This window comes from Plectrocnemia conspersa, unplaced genomic scaffold, assembly GCF_051122295.1.
Source record: "Plectrocnemia conspersa isolate PC_06_02 unplaced genomic scaffold, ASM5112229v1 ptg000002l, whole genome shotgun sequence".
NCBI classification, from domain to species: Eukaryota; Metazoa; Arthropoda; class Insecta; order Trichoptera; family Polycentropodidae; genus Plectrocnemia; species Plectrocnemia conspersa.
This window is the reverse complement of record NW_028277166.1, coordinates 26,925,819-26,948,107: the sequence shown is the minus strand read 5'-3', so window position 1 is coordinate 26,948,107 and position 22,289 is coordinate 26,925,819. Positions and strand designations below refer to the sequence as shown.

The following is a 22,289-nucleotide window of genomic DNA, read 5'->3' as shown; positions in this document are numbered from 1 at the left end:
TTTTGTCCTAGAGACAATGAATCATCGCAGGTCTCGAATCTAAAATTTTAGACGACCGTGCGGTATTTATCGTTTGACCACAGACAGGCGCCATGTCTACTTTTTTTGCGGTTATTTTCAGTGGCGTCTATGGTTCTTGAAACGTTTAAAGTCATCCATTAGAGGGCGATTTTTTATTCATTAGATCAAGATTCTTATTCTTTCTAAATTGTAAATCCCATGTAGATAGAAAGATAATGATCTAATAGTGGATTCAATAAGTTTGTTTTTGATATCAGCAGCAGCACACAGCTAATGAACTACATGACAGATAATTGAGGTGAAATTATAATGCAATTTGTAAATGCATTCACGCACTTGGCGTTGACATGCGTGCCATACAAATTGTCGTCCACCCACAAAAGTTTTTTGAGCAGCTCATCGTTTGTGATCTTTATCGACGCTTTGTAATCGTTACGGCATACGAGGTCAGACCCTCGCGATAAAATTCACCAAATGGTACGAGCCGGTACGATTTTTTTTCGAGACTTTCATCAAGCTAGAATCGAAAGTGGTCCTCAATTAAATAATGCCTTTTACGTCATATAAAAATTCGCAAACTGGTTACTATGCAAATATTTGTGACTAAGATTCTGTCTATAACATCTCAGTCGATTCATATCCTAGTCACACGCTGATTTCAAGTATTAGTTTTATTTTTAAGATCTAGATTTATCCAGTATAAAACAATATACCATTTTTTAACAATTTTGTTTTCATATTTGTGTTGTGTATTTTATTTGCAGTCGTTTCAGAGGCGAAGGGGACGGGCCGCCCCGGGCGGCACTTGCGTAGGGGCGGCATATTCGCGATGGAATCGTCTAGTGTACACTCATATTTTCATATTTACAAAAGAAGGAAAAATAATTTGAGCAAAAAATAAATTACTCGCATTTTATTTTCAATAAAAATATAATATATAGCTGAAAAGCAAAAACTCTGTTATACAAAAAAGTATGAAAATTACTAATATTCTTTTGCTGTGAAGTGTGATGTATTATTTGTGTGGGATTAAACTTGATTATAATATTAAGTTAGGGCTAGAATATCCGCAATGTATTATTTTAATTATATTTATATTTTTGTGTATTTAAATAATACAGTTATTGAATTCCACCATCGTGATGCATTGGGATAACCTGTTAGGTTACGATGTTCTTAATTTAATTTAAATAAATAAATAATACTAGTAGATATCATAGATCGCTAAAATAACAAGAATCAGCAATTTGTTTTAATAAAACAGCAATTTTAATAGCAAAACATTAATCCCTTATAAATAATAACTAAGTATCAGAATCCAGAAATTATCTTATTATTATAAATTATTATAATTCAATTTAAATGATTTACAACTTTTGTTTGATTAAAGTCAACTTTACGTATATTATTTAGTAAAAATTTTCTTACATATTTTTTTAATTAAGATAATTTTCTTCTTTATCAAAAACTGGGTCAAAAAAATATTTTATCTACATCTTCATCATATAAAAATGTTGTGAAAATGGACTTTTAGAAAGCTATAAGAATAAAGATAATGAAATCGGCAGTGTGGAACACTCAAGAATTGCACAGTAGTCTTGCAGACAATCACTACAACATTTTAAAAGTTGCGAGACACATGCCTAGAAAAACATATAATTATATTTGCATTGAATAAGCATTGTTGTAAACATCCTTTGTAATTAACGGACAGTCGCCCTCAAACGCTTTTACTATGGGTGCAGGGAGGCGAAGCTAAACAATAACGCAAATGGACATAACTTTTCATTTTCCCCCATTCATCCAATCTTCACATTATCTACACGAAGACTCGACAAATAGCTTAAAACTAGATTTTCATAACTGCAAAAAAATAGACTTTTCACACTGTCAATCAACCAATGAATAGACGAGTTTGTATAAACACATCTCATTGCTTCTAGACGGCAAATATGCTAGCAATCATTTGTGCCCTATAAATTGCTAATACAAATTAATTGACAAGGCATTAAACTGCTAGCGATTAATTGCTGGTGGTGAATTGCGAGCGATACATTTTCGTAGACTCAAAATATATGTATATCTACCGGTAAAAATGTATTCGTATATGATTTCACTGAAACGCCAGTGAAAATATATATTCACTAGCAATACACATTGAGTGTAACGTAATGTACAAAGCAATGAATGATTTTATTGTTATCAATATGCGACAGGCAAATTATCGCTATTTTAGTAGCGAGCTACTGCGGTTCTGGTAATTGATAAACGCATTTTTAATTAACTTTAATATAACATGTAAACATAGCGACTTCTTAATTTTTTATTTTTTTTATACACCACTTTATGTTTTATTTATTATTTATTTATTTTATTAATTTATTTAGCTTAATAGCTAATCTTTACATCTAACAAATTTAGTAAACATATATAAAAATATATAAAAAATAAATAACAGAAAGAAAAAATAAAAATATACAATAATAAAGACTTAATATTATAATTTATTTCTATATGTACAAAGGTGTTTTTTTATTCCATTTATGAAACCCGTTATATTTTTGCTGTTTCGGATTTCTCTTGGAAGACTATTAAATAAATCAAAACCTCCGTACATAATTCCCCTAGCCGTACTCGTTTTCTTATACTTAATTATCTTTAAATTTTCTCTATTTCTAGTATTATATTTATGTATATCTTTATTTCTTATTAAATACTTATTAAAATATTCTGGTAACTTATTATTTTCTAACTTATATATAAATACTAAAACATTCATACTCAATATTTCTTGAACATTCAACCATTCTAATCTATCAATCATACTTTTACAATTAGTTAATCTATTTTTATTTAAGATTACTCTCATTGCAACATTTGTTTGTCTAATTTATTTAACATATTTAATAGTGTTGCACAATAATTAAAATGAGGCAATATTATACTATTGTAAATTATTTTTTTTGTATTTATACTTAATATATTTCTTAATCTAGATAATAAACCTATTTTTCTACTAATTTTTTTTAATATGTAATTACAATGTTCTTTAAAATTTAATTTTGTATCAACAATTACTCCTAAATATTTTATATTATCCACTATTTCTATACTAGAGTTATTTATTACTATTTTGGTACTATTATCTAACACATTTTTATAATTAATAAACATACATTTAGTTTTATTCTCATTTAATTTAAGTACATTATTCTTTATCCATATTTCTAATATACTTAATTCATTATTTAAATTATTTACAATTTCTTTAATGTTATCACCTATGCAATACATTAATGTGTCATCCGCAAATAGATGAATTTTACATTTTTTCACGTTATTAACTATATCATTAATATACAAAACACATAACAATGGTCCCAATTTAGACCCTTGTGGTACTCCATAAGACACTAATTTCTCTTTAGAATATACATTATTTATTTTAACTTTTTGTTTTCTTTTATATAATTTTTTAGAATAGAATAAATGCAATAGAAATTTTCTCGAAAATTGACACAAACATAATTTATATATTTTTTAAGATAAGCGTTAAACAACAGATAAGTGTTGTATCAATCCGCAGTTTCGTTTGTTTGTTTCATTTAAAACGCCTTTTTACAAATACTTTTTTTAGGTGCTAAAATTTAGACATTAATTGTCTGTACCATTCTTAACGTTCGCAGCATTTGATGAAGACGTAAAATTGGTGAAAAAAAAAGTTTTCAATGTTACTTTTTTACTTATAAATCGCAAAACTTTTTTATTTATAAATCGCAAAATATGTGTTAGAATGTAGTATCAAACTAATATTATATGTATGTACTTCTCAAACTTTATGGAAAAGTATCACATTTTGCAACGATTTTTATTGTTTACGCTTTGTGTTGGTAATTCCTAATTGATTTGACTAACATTTTTGAAACAATAAAGATATAACACTCTTGGATTAAATTGCAATATTGAAGAATATCAGTAGTATCATCTAATGATTATGAATAGAACTTCCAATACATATTGAATGGCACAGTAACCAATTCTACTACCATTGCAAGCGCACAGGAAAGGGAAATTATAAATTTTCTTTAGATTGAAATCACCTTATAGAGAATTTCGGCGTATGTGCATATTACAACCCATTATATTCAGTGCAAGCATGGCATGAGAAGCTTGCGTCTTTACGACCGTCTGCAGTTAGTGATTAATGCATTCAGATTATATCACTTTTAGCACACAAAATAACTGTGTAAATATTATATTATCATACCTTTATTGCACTCTTTTGCACAACTACCGCAGCAATTAATCCTTTGTGGAGTTAATCAAAATTGTAAGAATTACACGAGCACGCCTTCCCAATTTTTTGGCTCTGGCTCATTTTGAGGATCACGGGCTTAAGACAAAGAAACTGGTGTGAGGTGAGATCTTATCGCAATTCGGGAGTATGGCGTGAAATTGTATTAATTAGACAACGTGTGATAAAACCACGTTTATCGCAAAACAAAACGATGAGCTTGAAATGCTATCTAATAGTGACTCACAGATATAACTTACCAGTACGATAGACCAGTGGCTACAATTTTATTGTATTTACAAATCGAAAACTTGTGGCTTCCAATTTACGTGTGCTCATATTGATGTAACCCTTTAAATGCCAGCGATTTTTTAATGAGTCACCAGTTATTTCTCATCACGCATCTGTATCTCTTTCTTTAAATACATATACATAAAGTACTTGATTTATTTGAATAATGAAGATAGTATTATATAATAATCTTTGATAATTAATAAAAAATATTTTTAAATAATACTTTAACCCTTTGACGCTTTAATAAAAAATAATATTTAGTTGTTTTTTTTTTAATGCGAATTTAAATGTTCCAATTTTTTAATTTTTATTTATTTAAAATAATATTTCATGTTTATTCACAAAATTTTTTTTTTCTTGAAAAGCATTTTTTTTTACTGTTTTTGCGTAAAGAGACAAATAATCAATTGGGCGACTTTAATCCATTTCCGCGTTCAAAGGGTTAAATAATTCGTAAACTTCTTTTTTTTATGGTAGGTATATAAAAAATTCGATTAAAATGCCAAACAAATATTTATGAAATATATTTTTAAAAACAATATGTTTATATACAAACAAGTCAAAGTACACTGCATGGGAAAATTATTAAATAATTGTCGTAGGTCTAGAAATTTTCTTATCACACAGATTACAATAATTTCTATACCATACCGAGAATGGGGTCAATGTCAGAAAACACGTAAGGTGTGCTTATTTTTTTTTTTATTATCCCGGTTAACACCGGTTATGTTCGATACGCAAATATAAAATAGAACAATGGAAAACAACCTGATACTGAGTTTTCCGAATCCTTTTGTTATTTGTTGTGATGATTGATAACGAATAATACTATACAAAACAATAACAAACTGAATAATTTGCGCACTTTTCTAATAAACAAACACCTGAAAACCCGACGCAAATAAATCACAAAATAGTAATAATAACATTATTCCTTTGTAGAATTATCGCGAAAATATTATTAAGACTATTTTACGCGACTTCTCCCAATATTTTGTATAGTTATCAGAGCGATAATCTACAGTTTATCATTGTGCGATGCAAGACTTAAAGATGCTGAGTAATTAAAAATATTGTTCTATAAATTCGAATGTATAATAAATTTGATAGAGAATCTGACGAAGTGACAGCTAGTTCATAATAATTATTATGAAAGTCAATTATAATTACAAAGTACGTCATAAAAAGATAACTATATTATATATTTTTATTATTGTTGTAAATATTCAGTTATATCATGACAGACATTAGCCCAATGAGGAAAACACAATCAAGCAGTGAGACATTAAAATAATATTAGTCTCTAAATTTTTAATAATAAACTATAGTGATTTAGCTTGATTTTATTTTAATTATGCATCACTATATTCATCCGTAAGATTAGGGAAATTTAGGAAAATCTAATCTATGATGATCGATAGGATTTATAATAATACAATAATCACTGATTCCGATCTCTAAAGTACTTTAAAAATTTAAAAACACTAGGTCTTTTAGGAATTAGCTACTAAGTGTTCTCTAAACCTAAGTGGTCTCTGATTGCGTGCACGCGGTTGCATGTGTGCTTAGCAAGCAAATATATATATATTTTTTAAACCAAAATTGTTAAAAAATTTTTGAAGAATATGTTACGCCTTTATTTTAGCAAAAACTCTAATGCCTGCATTACACTCTCTGGAAGTTGGCCAAGGTTGGCCAAGAACGGAAAATATAGTGGGTTACTTCGGTCAAGTTCGGTTCTGTTCGCTCTAAAATCTCTCGGAAGTTGTCCGAGGTTACCGAGAACGGGAGGTAATTCAGTCGACTTAGCCAGCTACGAGCGCTTCCGAACATTGTCGGCAAAAGGACCGAAGTCGGAGCTGCTCTTTCGAGCGCGAGCGGTGAGATACTTCCCCTTTCGCTCTCTCGCGTGTTAACTGACGAGAATGAGAGAGATAATGATATGGTGTTTCGCAAACTGAGATAGAGCGAGTAACTCGGTTCAATTTCAGTATGCGCGTAGGCGTCCTATGGTCAACATGCATGTCGAGCGCTGCATCGTGGTCACGTGGTCAATTTATAATACCACATGATTATCGGGAACTTCAACAGACTCTTACTGACATCTTTGAATATTTTAGGGCACCAAAACGAATTAATTATATTTTTGATAGTATATTATTCTAACAGATATCGTTATTATATTTTTTTCAGATAAAATTAAATAATTAGTGGTACTTGATTTTGTTAAAAAAAATCTCCTTATGTATTTTTCTAGATCGGTTTATATAAATGTCACACCATAACGAATTCTTATATAGAATGGCGACAAATTCTAGGATAGTCACAGATGTGGTGTTCGTATTCTAAAGTATAATTTTATGCCTTTTGACATTTTTCAAAAGACGACAAAAGTTTTGCTTAAATTAAATATTTACGACCCAAAAGTTTTCACTGATATTGTATTGGTGAGTGCCAACACAAACTTTTATAATTATCAGTAGCGTAATTTTAATAATATGACAATTTAAAATTTGCGATTATTTGGCACATTTTTCGATCGCGCGCAAATATGCCAGCTGTACGTGACAGAAGCCGCCGTCCGGTTCAGATAACTTCAATAGAGTGTAGTTCAGGCATTAGGTTGGTTAGAATAATAATTATTGTTTTTTATCACAAATCTGACAGATTTCTCCAATGCGTCGTGATGGCCATTATACAATTAGGTATTCTAAAAAAAGAAAAATATAGTTCACACCTAAATTGATAAGCACCATACCACATATTTTTTCACAGCTCTTCATAACTATCGTCGAAAACATCATTGTGTTTGGCAATTTCGCTGAAAAGCTAAATGGCTCATTCAAAAGAAGCGATTTCAAGCGCTGATGTTCTGGCCCCGACGGGTAAGAATAAGGGACGCGATCGCGCCCATGTTATTTATTCGATGTTATGCATGGCTCTTATTATTGTACACTTTTACAACGTTGTAAGCGTACGCTTTTATAAATAAAGAGTAACAGTCAAATAAATATGCCAAATAATTTTTTTTTATAAATTAAAAAAATCCAAAATGAAGCGATAAGGATTATCTCGATTGTATAAAAGTCTCTTGACTTTAATTTATAAATCGAGTATAGATATAAATTATTATTTTGTAAGATGATGTATAAAATTAAGAGCTAATCTTAAGCTATATTTGAATACTGCTTCTGACATTTATTAAATATTTATTATCAATAATATATAATTAATAGATAAATAATAGAATCTCCAGACGAACATTTTGTGAAAAGTGTGACGTAGTTGCGGTCGATCTGTACGTAATTTTGCGGTCTTCGATGTTTTTTGTTAACCGCCAATGACCTAATTACATACATATGTATGTATGTATATGTTAATTTATATGCGTGTGTATGAGTGTAAATAAAAAAATTGTTTTTATATATGTATTATTTATACACGTAGCGTAGCCAAAGACTGCAAGTTTGAACTTGTCCAGAAAAATCTCAGCTCGGAGATGGCCAATTGGTGGCCAGTGGTTAGAAACCTTGTAGGAATAATAATATAAACATAAATAAATAAGTTATACATGTATCATAATAAAATATCAAATTAATACTATTGTTGCCGTATCGAAAAATGCGAGTCTATAGCTCATACATTGACTATATAAATAGACGACCTTTAGTTAATTCTGTTCACATAATGTTGTAGATACTCAGAGTAATATAAAAATGTATTTATGTTAGTATATTTTTTATGTAAAAAAATTAAATAATGTTTCAAATCTTTCAAGTAATGTTCAGACGTTACGAGTTTTATATTCGATAAAAGGAATACTTGACAATTCCCAGTTGTCAACCAATTCGGTGTCCGTCTTCGATACTACTCTGTTGTTTGACATTTTGTGTGACAAGCAATGCTCATTATTTCGTTTTGAATTTTTTTAATGTCTTAACCCAGAAAAATATTGCATGCTGGTTATTGCGAGACGCTACCATTTTACAGCAGCTGCTTCTCCCTTTACTCCTCTGCACAGCGACTGTATGACGCGTTTGACGTTTCAAAAAAGTATTGTAAATTGCTGATTAAATTAAAATTAAGTTTTAATAACGAAGTAGATTATAAATCTAAGTATTCCAAATGTTTAATATCGCTTCGTATTGTCGCATACGTGCACCTGTTACGCAAATAACTCAAGGACATATCCAGAAAACGAAAGAACAACAACATCACGCCATAATTTCCACAGACGCCAGTGATCCGTAAACTTTGACTTGAAAATAATAATTAATTTTTATATATTTTAACAAGCGTCAAACTTTAAAACATGACTTTTTTATTGATAATTTGCATACATAAGGGCGTGCTCCATCATCTCAAAACATGTATAGGGTTCATAAACAAAAACATAATTAACCCCAAACTTTAGCTGAATTAAATTATGTCTTAAAAACTATAAAAAAAGCCCCCATGACAGAGTTGGAACACGTTTTGATTACTGCTTTAATGCTAACATGACACGTAATTGCCCATTTATAAAAAATGTAAATGATTAATTTCAGCTATCCTTTCGTTTATTTATAACATAAAGTGAGTGTGAAACGACATAAATTTTATCGCTTTCGCAACATCAATAACGTTATCGATTTTTCTGGAAAAATTGCATTCAATAGTGCCCCCTGAAAGTGCCTCGATATCAAAAAATGAGGCCAAGCGGGTGTAATGTTTTTTTGCGCACAAGCTAAATAATAAATAAATATCGAAGGACAATAGATAAACATTTGCATTATGTGGATAAATATTTTTTATAAATAATCAAATTCACTATATTGTAGTAAAGTATTATAGAAAATGATTAAAAATCGGTAAAGCTAAGAATCAGGAATTGAATTGATATAAAGGAAGGCGTACGTGATTATAATGTTACAGAACGAAATTTGCACAGATAACATTGATTTAGGTCACTGACAGTTCGATGACATAGAAACGATGATGAAATCTTTACAACATATTGAAATCCTTCCAGAATAGAGGCGTGTCTTTTAAATAATTATGAAACTAACACACTAAAAAAAAATTATAAAATTTTAATACTGAATAATCATTCATTTTAATATTTTGTGATTATTTTTCATTTAATTTAATCATATAGGTCATAAGGTCTAATACAATCAGTTTTTTTCAAAGATCCAAATGTCTACGATTTCGCAACTTTCCATACTATTTTTTTAACGAATAAAAAATTACAACTAAAGCTAAATTTTTGAAAAAATTCGGGTATATCGTCAGATGACTAAGATACGCCTAAGGGAAGAACAAATTAACTAACTTTATTGTAGAAAAAGAAACTAGATTTCGTGTGCTCTTAAACAACCAAATATATAGAACTAAGATAATAATATATTTTGGATACTGAAAAAATGTTATTTATTTGAACCCGGGTCCCGAGAAAACAACGATTCCGGGCCTCATGACAAAAATGGTAGTTTATAATTTTTTAACATCGTAATATAATTTCTTGAATTAATAATTATAGCTACGAGTTAATCCTTCTATGCTACAAATAAATGTAAAAATTAGCCACCGTTGCAACATATACAAAATATTTTAATTATGCATTAAAAATTATTAAAAAATATCTACTCATAATATTTACCTAGTAATTAGTCGTGTTTTCTTTGCTGCTCAGTGTTGCCATATAGTGAATTTACAGTCCAGGTCAAAAGCAATGAAATTGTGTTGATTATCAAGCGTTTATATTAAGATTTTTATAACAATATTACAATCGAATAAAGCACATCTAAACCGAATTTTGACCAATAGGAGAGCGCTCTCCTATTGACCAAAATTCGGTTTGAATATACTTTGATTAGCCTTCTTATATTAGAAGTGCATAGTAATATCGATAATGATAGCTATCATATTTTTAAAATATAGTGTAATATCGAAATGCAGACAAACTATGGAGCCATATGTAAGATGCTCTACTTATTCTTCCGCTTATTTTCCCCTGAGAAATGAATTGTATATTTTGGACTTGACAAAATAAAAGTTCTAAAACTATACTTAGTTTTAGAACTTTTATTACGCTAGGTGTGGGTTTGAACAGCAAATGGACGTTTCGCAACTGTCAAATTAAACTTCATAGACATTTTAGAGCAGCATATCAATTAAATTATATTTTCGCTAGTAGAAATATGTATCTACTGGTGAAAATGTATTTGGACTTTACTATTAAAAATATAACTTTACCAAAAATACACATTCACTATAATATTTATACATCGGATGTAAATAAATAATAATTAGTATGTAAATATATATATTACTACATATAGAAAAATTGAAATCATATAATTTTACTAGCACCTGCCAGATAATTTATATTTTCAGTGATAAAAATATATATCTAGTGGTGAAAATGTATTCCATATCTTAAACAATATTTTACAAAACATTCGGCATATTCTCTATATCAGTGGTGTTCAAACTGAGGTACGCGTACCCCAGAGGGTACGACAGTTGATAATTACACGATCGTAAACATTTATTAAATGAGATATTATTAGCTGCGATGCATTCAGATACTCGTAAAATAGTTGACAACAAACTTTCCAGATAAATTCGATTTTTTTTTATCAATGTGTGTATCAGGCGCGGGCGGTGAGATACTTTTCCTCTCGGTCGGTCGCGTGTTAAGAGACGAGAGTGAGTGAGAGATAAGAACATGCGGTCAGCATGCCCTTATCTCTCATTCACTCTCGTCACTTAACACGCGAGCGATCGAGATGGAAATTATCTCAACGCCCGCTCCTGGTATTATATATTCATAGGTACGCAGTCAAAATAGATTGGAGACCACTGTTCTATATATATATATATATATAGTTACTAATATGATGTTATATTATAGGTACTATTAAACATAAAAAGAGCCGGACCTGTTAGTAACCGCGTTTTAGCGCCCCTCTAAATTTGCGTCCGGAGGCACACGAACATTGCTCACAAATCGATTGCTCATACGAAAGATAAGATTTTTAAAGAAAATTATTTAATTTCAATATTTACTGGACACGAAATGAAATAAAAATTATATTTATTGATATTAATAATTATACATACACTATTTTTTAAATGTTTTATCTGGTTTTACTAAAAGAATATCCGGGTTGAATAATAATGCAGCAACTTTTAATTTATTTTTGATTTAAAAATCGAAAAATATGGATAATTTTAATTATAATGAAAAATTATCGGTAGCCTCTTTCGCTATAAAATTAATGACTTTTAACTTTTTTTAAATTATATAACAATAAAAAAATAAGAATAGTAAAAATATGAATTGAAAAGTCAATAATTTTATAGCGAGACAGGTGACCGACACGTCAAAAAATTCAAAAATCGTACAAAAATGTACCAAAAAATTTTAAACAAAACTTAAAAATAACGAAACATTGTTTTGACGTTATACGAAAAAATTCGAAAAATATTTCTGCGTAGACCCAGCTGTAGCGTATTTGATTACCGTTGTTTTTTTTATTTTATGTGTTATTTATTTTATTGCTATATGATTGAGTGTATATTTATGTACAACACATCTTCCATCTGCTTAAAAGACTTCTTAGTGGTTATGAATAATGTTCGGTCACTATTTGATATAATTAAATTTTGTATTATTTTTATTTTTATGATTTGCCTTTATATAAATATTGTATTTTCTATTGAAATTTTTAAGCATATATTTGCTGCATTGAAAATTTATTTAAATAACATTTAAAAATATCTATTAATAGACGTATTCGAAAATTGTGAAAAAAATAATTAAAACAAAGCGCAAACTACTCTAACTACGGCACTGCAAATGAGCTATAATCCGTTCATCGTGAAAATGTTGTCCGATATTTGCGTTAGTACATTTGAATTGCGTTTGAAATTAAATTGCGCTCGGAACAACGACGACATCTAGCGGCTCAATCGTACTGGACAGAGCTATGATTGGTGCGCTTCTATCCCTACTGCTCGACTCCCCCCACCATTTCGAGATATGAACTGGAGCTATAGTGTGCCGTCAGTCGCGAGTCGAGTATTGCAGAGAACGGTCGTTAGTCGCTTGCTCGAGCTTCTCCGCTGATAACGTAGACTCCGCGCTTGTTGCCAATTTTTTCAAAACATTTTTCAACTTTCGCCATAATGGCCGAGCTTTGCGCATTGCCTCGGAACCTAAGTGTGCTCAACCCGCAAACCCAACAATTCATCATCATCGTTATAGAAGTATTACTGTTGTTGGACTCCATGACGAGAAAGGGAAACTGGCGCAAAAACTTGTGAATTCTGAGTGCCTGTGCCCGAAGGACTGATTTTAAAAATACAAAGTGTGCCTTATCGAAATAATAAAAAATCTAAAAATGGCGATTGCTTTCAATCTGCCCACCGATGACGACACCGACGCGATGTACGAGACCCTCAACAGGCTGTTGGTGGAGTTGTGCGAACTTCTGCGGACGATGATGGTAGCCAGGACTGCTACCGACGGCGCTCCTTCGACCAGAGGTTAGTTGAAGAAATTTCAACAAATCCTGCCAATTTTCACATAAACGTTCGAGCGTGTTTACGTCGCGACAAGTTACTACCCGTATTGTGCGTCTACTGATATTTGTACTTGATCACCGGTGATTTAATTTAAAATTATTTTTACATCATTCAAAATATTTTGTATCACTTGCATAACATTTCATTAGTACAATAACTCATTAAGTCGTTCATGAAAGTTTATATCCTATAAGAATTCGTCAGTGGGTATTCATTTTTCACTTCCATAGTAATTATTGCGTCATATTAATATTCAGTCGTTACTTTAATATTGATTATATTCGTCAATTTCATTTCATATAATTATAAGAGTTTTATACGAATATTTTTGTATTTCTACTTTTTTATAAAAGTTTTGTAAAATAAGAAAACCGTGTTTTATACAATTTTGTGTTTCCTTGTGTATGTCTAGTCAATATTTAAATATAAAACTATTTTTTTTAATTAAATCAGCTGTGAAAAAAGTAATTTTTCTTCAGTCTAATATAATAATAAATAAACGCGAGTGCTTGAAATTAATAGTATAGCTTAAAACCATTTTTTTTCAAATATTATCATAATGAGTCATGATCATATTTTTTAGAACAGCATTTTAAAATACGAAACGAACAAAAATAGTCAAATATTATTAATATTCAATAATATTTTTAGTGCTTAAAATTAATATAATAAATGAATCATATTTTTTTAGAACACTGATGATATAAATCAAATTTATATTTGTAGAACAGCATTTTAAAATAATTAACAGAATCAAAATACAATTAAATTTACAGTAAAAGTAAAAAATCATACTATAAAAATAAATCATGTTTTCCAAAATGAATAATTTATGAATTCACAAAAATGTTTTTTTTCAAATATGAAATAATATTTTTAGGAGTGCAATATAAAAATCAAGTTTTTAAAAAAATATTTTCATGAAAAATGATATCGAGAATATTACTCAAATTTGAAACTAATAAATGATAAATACTGATATACATAGAACGCATAAAATTAAAAATATTTTAGGAGATCATTTAAGAAATAGTGAAATAATCTTTTCAGGCTAAAAATTTAAGAAAAAATCATATTTTTTAAAAAGTGATTAGAAATATGTTTTTATAAGTAATAGTGTTTCTAGAGCGTATGTAATTAAAAATATAAGCCAAAAATATGTTCTTAAAAAATTAAATGATCAAAAAAAGTATCTTTTCGTGCTGTTATTTCAAGTCAAAATCAATAACATATTTCTAATTACTTTACGCATTTTAAAAAATATATTCAATAAAATATGTTTTTCTTCAAAATTAATATTTTATAACATATGATATTGAGAGTATTAGACAAAAGCACTTTAACTAAATAAATACTGATATTCATAGAAGGCATGGAATTAAAAATATGAATCAAAAGTGTATTTTTAGGAGAGCATTTGAAAATAATGTATTAATACTTTTTTAAGAGCGAATTTTAAAAATATACGATTATAAATATTATGTTTTTTTTAATAAAAATATGTTTTTATTTAAATAATACTATTTCTAGAGCGCGTGGGTTTTTAAAAATATAAGCAAAAAACATATTTTTTTGTGCGCATTTTAAAAATCACTTTTTTTTAAATACTAATATTTTTTAATATTTCAATATTTTTTTGTGGAATGTTACTCAAATTTTAAACCAGTAAATGAACAAATACTGATACTCATTGAACGCATGGAATTAAAAATATGTTCATAAGGGAATTTAAAAATATTGAATTAATATGTTATTTTTAGAAAAAATCATACTTTTTTAAGAGTAAATAGAAATATAGTGTATTTTTTTAAATCAAAATATGTTTGTTTTTTATCAAGCGCGTGGAATTAAACATATTTTTAAAAGTATTCAAGTTTTTAAAAAAATATTTTAAATCAAAAGTGGTTTTTAAGAAGAGCATTTAAAAATAAATGAACAAAAATATGCTGTTATTTCAAGTCAAAATCAATAACTTATTTTTTAATTCTAAAATATATTTTAGGAGCACATTTTAAAAATTATGCTTCAAAAAATATTTTAAATAAAATAAGTTTTTCTTCAAATATTAATATTTTATAGCGCATTGAACTAAAAATAAATAAAGAAATACTGATAATCATAGAAAGTTTGGAATTAAAAATATGAGTCAAATATTTTTAGAAGAGCATTTAAAAATAGTGAACTGATATTTTCTGATTGATATTTTAATATAAAGAGTGAATTTTAAAAATATATAAATAATACATATTTTTGGGCGCGTAATATTTGAGAATATTATTAAAAAACATTTGGACTTAAAAATGAACCAAAGCATAATTTAAGAATAGCATTTAAAAATGCTTAAAAATAGTAAATGAACAAAAATATTGATATTTTCAGACTATTATTTTTAGTCAAAATCTTCCTTTTTAGGAGAGAATTTTTATTGATTTATTGATATTTTCAGACTATTATTTCCAGAGCCCACGGAATAAAGCATATAAATTAAAAACATATTTTTAAATATTATGCGAACAAAAATAATATATGCATGTGAAGAATAAAAATATTCTTTCCTTCGAGGAAATCAAAAACTTAGCAAAATATCTATTAAATAAAAAAAATCAAATAGAAACTAATGTTTTAAATAAAATTACATTTTTAAAAAAACATGCATTAATAATTTTCTATATTTCGATTAGAAGTGTTCTTTTAAAATTGTTTTGATTTTATTTCGCGCTCCAAAAATATAAAATAAATTACCCGGCTGAATCGTCAGAATCGAAAATAAAATTCCTCTAAATTCTTGGACGTATTTCCCCGTATGTTGTAATTTGCCAAATACATTTTCTCTTCATCATCGACTACGCACGTGGTTAACAGTTATACATTCGCGGTTTACTGTGACGTCACATGCAACTGTAAATTTCCCTTTCTACGCAAAAATTCCCAAAATTTCAAAATAAAAACACCACATTACAATAATATCGTGTTACGCCAGCGATAAAATTAGCATGTAATCATGTAACACGATATTAACCAACGGTGAAGGGTCGTTTATAAGCCATTAAACCATTCGTGTCTCCCACGTGCTTTCTTTACGCACATTTACTCCCGAATAATAATAGTTTCAATGTCACATTTTACTCGGTTTTTATCGAGCTGTATGCAGTCGACTTCCTATCTTCATCGGGTCAGTGAATCACCGACCCTGAAGACGGTCGGTGTATATTGTAGAACGTCATCCGTTCGAAACAAAGCGTTTTCGAATGCATAATGCGCATGCGCCCATTGATGCGTTGCTATCAATCCGTGCTATAATAATACTTGAACTCGCTCGAGTCCGTGACACAGACGGATAGTGAAACTGGATTTTGGTGTGATTCAATCTGACCTTTTCGCGAAGTTGAGTAGTCGTATGTTTACTTCAATGTAAATGACCTGAACTGAGTGGGTTATCTGTACATATAAAATTTTAGATTTTTTGCCAACAAGATTACCTTTTAATATCTACTATGATGCAAAGTACATATTTAATTAATTTAAAGCTGAGTTCAACTGTCGTTTCTGTCATTTTCTAGCTCGTGTAGTTTTTTTTTAGCTTGTGTAGTTTTTTTGCTATAGTCGATTTTATTGTTTATAAAAAAAATACTATAAAATATAAAAATACGCGTTATAGTATTTTAAATAAATTGATCATACAGCTGAAATTAAGATATGTAAGCTGCTTTATATTTGTGGCAAAAACTTGGTTAATGCAAAAAAACATGCCTCCAAACATCGCGCGTTATATTGCGTCATTGCGATATGCAGCTGCGGATGACGTGTCCAGATAGTAAAATGGTCAAGTCACAATATAATCAACGCGATAATTTTCTCCTCGGGTCCTTGGATTCTCCTTTTTCATTAAACTACATGCTGGTGTTCATTACGCGCTAACTGCACGCTTCCGAGCCATCAATGCCTCCTTTGTTCTCATCTCAAAAGAAAGATTTATCCTGTTTCGCGATTGGATATCTACCTGATACATAATTTATATACCTGAGTCCCTGCTGCACAGGTGGTTAATCTCGCATAGACCTACATTCGCACAACCACCATTGTCGAGTCTCGAAGCCAACAAAAAGAGGAGAGAGAAAAAAATAAGATCACGGACAGGTCCCCTAATCTTTGTTTTGGTTCCGTCTCCCTCGGCAAACCGGTTTCCACCGATATTCCTCTCTTTTTCTTCGCGTTGAACACCTGTGCCTCCAAATGGGTACTGGTTTCCATCTCATCTCGTCCTTTTGTTAAGCACATCTGAAAATCAACATTTGGATCTGGAACAGAGTGGCGTTAATTGCCGTCGAGAATCAAGACGGATGCGAGCAGATCTAATCCGACGATTCGGTGAAAAGACTTGCACCAGCGTGACGATTGTCCATCGGGACAGATTAATATATTTTGGGTTGATCTTGATCTTGTTTTTTTTTTATTATCGTTTGCAGCTCGCCCTCTTTCCGACTCTTCGATGCCTAGGATGCCAGACTTGCTGTTGCACGGTGGGAATCATCTGCCTAGGAGACGCATTTGCTCCATGCAAACTCCTCCTGCGAGTCCATCGTGTAGCTTCCAACACCTCTCGAGGACCTTCAGCGAAGCGTTCGAGATAGATAGCAACGACCCGACCATGGCCTACTTTGGAGACGACGAAGTCTTCTCCAGAGACACCGCCGCCCACCCCGTAGGCAGCAGGTCTACGCTTCCTCCCAGGCAGAGGAGACGAAGAAAAAGATCCAGCAGTCTGAGGGACTCCAAGAAGATCAACTGGAACGTCGACAACTTTTATTCAGAGAGAGAAAAGCTAGACATAAAAAACATCAAAACGGTGAGTTGATTTTATAACTATGATTTATATATATAATATTTAAAAATCACCTACAGAACCATTCGATTTTATTTACTCAAATATCTATCAAACTTTTCCGTCCTTAACCGGTGTACATTTGAACTACAAAGAATGCGTCGAATATATTTAATTGTATTCAGAGCGACGAACGAAGCGGGAATAACGACAGAGCAGCACGATTGGCTCGTTGCGTTGACATCTGACAATGTTGCGACCCAAACAAGTCGGTCCTAAAACACCTTGACAATGACCATATATTATTATGCTGCCCATGTCAACATTGAGGTTAAAATACGGATCGATGAATTGTGATAAATACTGACTTAAAAAATGATTCTGACAATCTGTCAAAATTAATATAAATTCTGACCAGTCCAATTTAAATTATAAACATTTAATATAAATTTCAACAAATTAATATACATTTTGACCATCTAATATTTATTCTGACCTTTTAATATAAATTCTGATCCGAAAAGTACGAGCCATAAAAACCGCTACAATTTTTACTAGCTTATATATTTATTTTCCAAATATTCTTATTTTTTTATGTTACCGTGAATATGTATTACCAGTGAAGTTATATACGATTACATTTTCTTCATTTTCAACTCTCAAAGACATTTTAGAGTAACATGTAATTTCACTAGCGCCTATCAGTTAAATTATATTTTGTTAGTAGAAATATGTGTGCCGGTGAAAATGTATTCGGATACAATTTTAATGAAACGCCGGTAAAAATATAACTTCAGTAATAGATTCACTGTAACGTAGATATATTTATGCAATTGTTACAATATTTTTACAAAGTTTTTTTCAGTAAAATATAATATATAATTATTTTCAAGTCTAAAAAAATATTCATTGCTTGCTTTTTTAAAAATATATAGTTTTTTTAGAGACATCTTTGGGCAGTGTTTCAAATTTATTATTTTAAACAAACCCCATCTAATGAAAGTTAAATAACTATAGTTAGGTTTGAACTGCAAATTAAGTTTCATAGACATTTTAGAACAGCGTGTAATTTTACTAGCTCAGTTAAATTATTTTTTATAGTAGCTACCCGTGAAAATGTATTCGGATATTATTTCAATGAATCGCCAGTGAAAATATTATAACATATGTTATGCACTGTAAAATATATTATGCAAAAAAATCTAATACATAATTAAGTTTAAAATATATTCATTGTTTGCTTTTTTTGACATTTTTTTGCAGTGCTATTTTATAAAAAAATATTTTTAATTTTAGCATAAAATTACATTTTAAGTAAATTAAAATGTAATTTAAAAAAAAAATTAAAGAAACGAACAAAAAAGAAGCGCCCAACGTGGGGCTCGAACCCACGACCCCGAGATTAAGAGTCTCGTGCTCTACCGACTGAGCTAGCCGGGCTTGCATGTCTTACGCTCATATTACATATATACAGCAATAGATATCATATGTTTTGGCGTATTGCCATATACAAAAAAAATATCACATACAAGGGAAAGTGATTCGTAATAGCTAATATTAGAAAATGTCTCACTATTTTACTAACATCATGCGATTGTAGCAATATATAAAAAAAAGTATATTATTCACAACAATTAGGAATGCGAGGGGCGAATTTGTATGCACTTTGTGATTTAATTTGATCTTTTAATGACTTTTGCTACCAAGAAGCTTTTCTCCCGTTCCCTTGAGCTTCCATTTACACGCATCGTAATCCTATTCATCCGACGCGGTTAATTCGTTTACAAAGACATTTTTCATTGTGAAATTTTAATTTGAACTTGCAATTCGAGAGGAATTGCTTAATTAAAATTATTGTAGTTCAGTGATTTTTATCAAGTTTTTTTTTGTTCGCAGGACGAAGCTTCCATACGACCGATAGTCTTGGAAAAGGAGAAGGAGGCTGAACAGTCCGAAGGATCTTTAATCTCCACTCTTCTGTCCACGAAGCTCGGAGGTTCCCTGTGGACGGCGGTCGTCCTCGTAGTAGGATGGAAATTGCTGGGTACCAAACGGTGAATCCTTCGAACTGTTTTTGAGTGTAATATCATTTTGTGGCAGAATTTGACCGCTCGTCGGCCATAGTCTGCCTTTATACATTCGCAAGGACCAAGTGGGAGAGCAGTGAAGCGAGACTTATTAAACACCACGACGACGTCAGCTGGGGAATCGAAATTTACGATTTCACAATCCAAAGTTTAAGTGATTTTTTTGTATAAGGATTTTTCGGACAATACACTTATTGTTTTAAATCAATGTAATACCTAATTTTAGGCGATTTTTTTTCTTTAGTACTACTTTTTTTTGAATTACGACTGGTTTTGTTCTTGTTTTTTCTATGATATGAAAATTTTTGCTCATTTATATGATTAAATAAAATATATTGCTATATTCTTTCGGCGTGTGGGAATATCAGAGAATATAAATAAATGATAATTTAGTTTTATTGATCGGAAAGCGATTAATTGTGATTGTAGCCAAAATGGCCTTACAGGTTCATTTTAATTTTAAATAAGCTCATTATTATTTTTTTATTGAATAAGTATATTTATATTGTAATTTTTATATAATATATAATACATTATAAATATATTTTATACGATAAATTTCGTCAAAAGTTCCAAAGAGACACATACCGTTTTTTTAAATAAAAAAGTAATACTGATCTCATTTTAAGTTTTTTTTTTAATAATATAATATACATATGTAAATTTAACAAAATAATATTTGTGCCAATATGTACAGTTTTTTTACTTTATCTTAAATTTATATATCCACCTATTGCTGTGGCAACACTGGTGTTTTTCCAGGCCATGTAAATCTTTTTTAATAAAAATCATTTAAATTTTACATAAATATATATTTTACCAAAAATAATAATTAAATATTTTAATTTTACATAAAAAAATATTGTACAAAAAATTAATCCAAATGTTTTAATGGCCAAAAATTATACATAACAAACTGCTGACAATTCGTATATATTTTTAATTAAAAATTATTTTAAATTTGTGGTTTTTTATAAATATTTTATATATAAAATTTTGCCACCATAACAATTTTGATTCAATTAGTACCGTTCACTCCCAATTGTATAGTCGTTCTTAATTTTTTATGTTTTTTTTTTTATTTTTTTGTAAAAATTTTGAACAAATGTCGCTTTGTTCGCAATTGACTTTCACATGATCTCTGTTAGTTAAGTCAGGGGTGTCGTTTACGGGACGCATGGCGCCACGACCCCCCAACCCTTGTCTCTCTTTGTAAATATATTTGTGTACAGTGCTACTTTTAAAAAAATATGTCGACCTCAAAATTTTGACTATAGTTCCAACTATTTTACTTAATTTTGATTTTAAAATTTATTTAAAAGAGGCGACATATATTAAATTTTATAAAACTACATTTTTCACTGCCAATTTACTCGACTTTGCCTTGTGCCATTTTTTTTTAATAATATTTGTATATATATAAATTTTAGAATTTTAACTTCAAGTGTCATACTAAATAAATCCGCTTTTCTATTGACTTGTTAAATTATCGCCAATATGAATGTTTTTTTTAAATATCAATAAATAGATCGACTAGCTTCAATCGGCCTGTCTCAACTTTTACCATAAAACTGTAATTAATTGTAAATTGTAAATAATTCTGCTTGTGATTTAATTTTTTTGGAAAGAAATAGCGATTAAGAAATCCAATACATATAATATAATACAATTTTAAAGCAATTCCAGTTGTATATAGTAATTTAGTTAATTTAGTTTTTAGGGTTATTACACGGGGTTGCCTGATAAGGTCAATTATATTTGTTTTTTTTTTCTTTCCGAAATCCATGTTTTGGAAATATTAAATAGCAATAAAGATAATTGTATAATTCAGATTTTTTTTCTTATTCCAAAATTGCCATTTGCAAAGGTTTAAATATTTTTTTATGAGTTTTTGATCGACTCGCGTCTCCCCTGAAATTTGTAATCTAATAAAAAATGTCGAAACGGAAAGATTGAAAAAATAGACGTCCAAAATTGTTAATCTCTGTTAACATCAATTGGCGTCTTCGCGCATCAAAGCGTCTCTGTGATTATTGCCCCAGGCAACACCAATCCTTTTTCCAACTGATCTCCTCGATTAGTGAATAAGCGAATAAGCTTTTTATATAAAGGTTTAGCGTAGTTGTAATGTACATTAGTGTTATAGTTTATCCGGTTTTGGCCGCTGTCTAAATGTGGCAGTTATTAACTTTTTTCA

At 29.7% G+C, this 22,289-nt stretch overlaps 1 protein-coding gene, 1 long non-coding RNA gene and 1 other non-coding gene across 8 annotated transcripts in view; 1 reads left to right on the top strand and 2 right to left on the bottom strand.

The window, feature by feature from the left end:
- LOC148238228 (uncharacterized) overlaps positions 1-22,289 on the bottom strand; it is a 137,551-nt gene that overhangs the window by 108,988 nt on the left and 6,274 nt on the right. The gene's annotated exons all lie outside the window — the stretch shown is intronic.
- Positions 12,664-20,477, top strand: LOC148238229 (uncharacterized). Its single transcript, XM_088181291.1, has 3 exons — positions 12,664-13,144; positions 17,650-18,029; positions 19,902-20,477. The coding sequence occupies exons 1-3, from the start codon at positions 13,000-13,002 to the stop codon at positions 20,061-20,063; spliced, it is 687 nt and encodes a 228-aa protein (XP_088037417.1). The 5' UTR covers positions 12,664-12,999; the 3' UTR covers positions 20,064-20,477.
- TRNAK-CUU (transfer RNA lysine (anticodon CUU)) lies at positions 19,373-19,445 on the bottom strand. Its single transcript has one exon. It is a non-coding gene; the product is annotated as a tRNA-Lys (tRNA).

What these genes read in the sequence shown, in the direction of transcription:
- LOC148238229 (XM_088181291.1), top strand. Translation starts at nt 13,000, where the DNA reads ATGGCGATTGCTTTCAATCTGCCCACCGATGACGACACCGACGCGATG. An exon ending in CGGCGCTCCTTCGACCAGAG is followed by an intron (nt 13,145 to 17,649) that starts GTTAGTTGAAGA and finishes TATCGTTTGCAG; the next exon opens with CTCGCCCTCTTTCCGACTCT. An exon ending in ACATAAAAAACATCAAAACG is followed by an intron (nt 18,030 to 19,901) that starts GTGAGTTGATTT and finishes TTTTGTTCGCAG; the next exon opens with GACGAAGCTTCCATACGACC.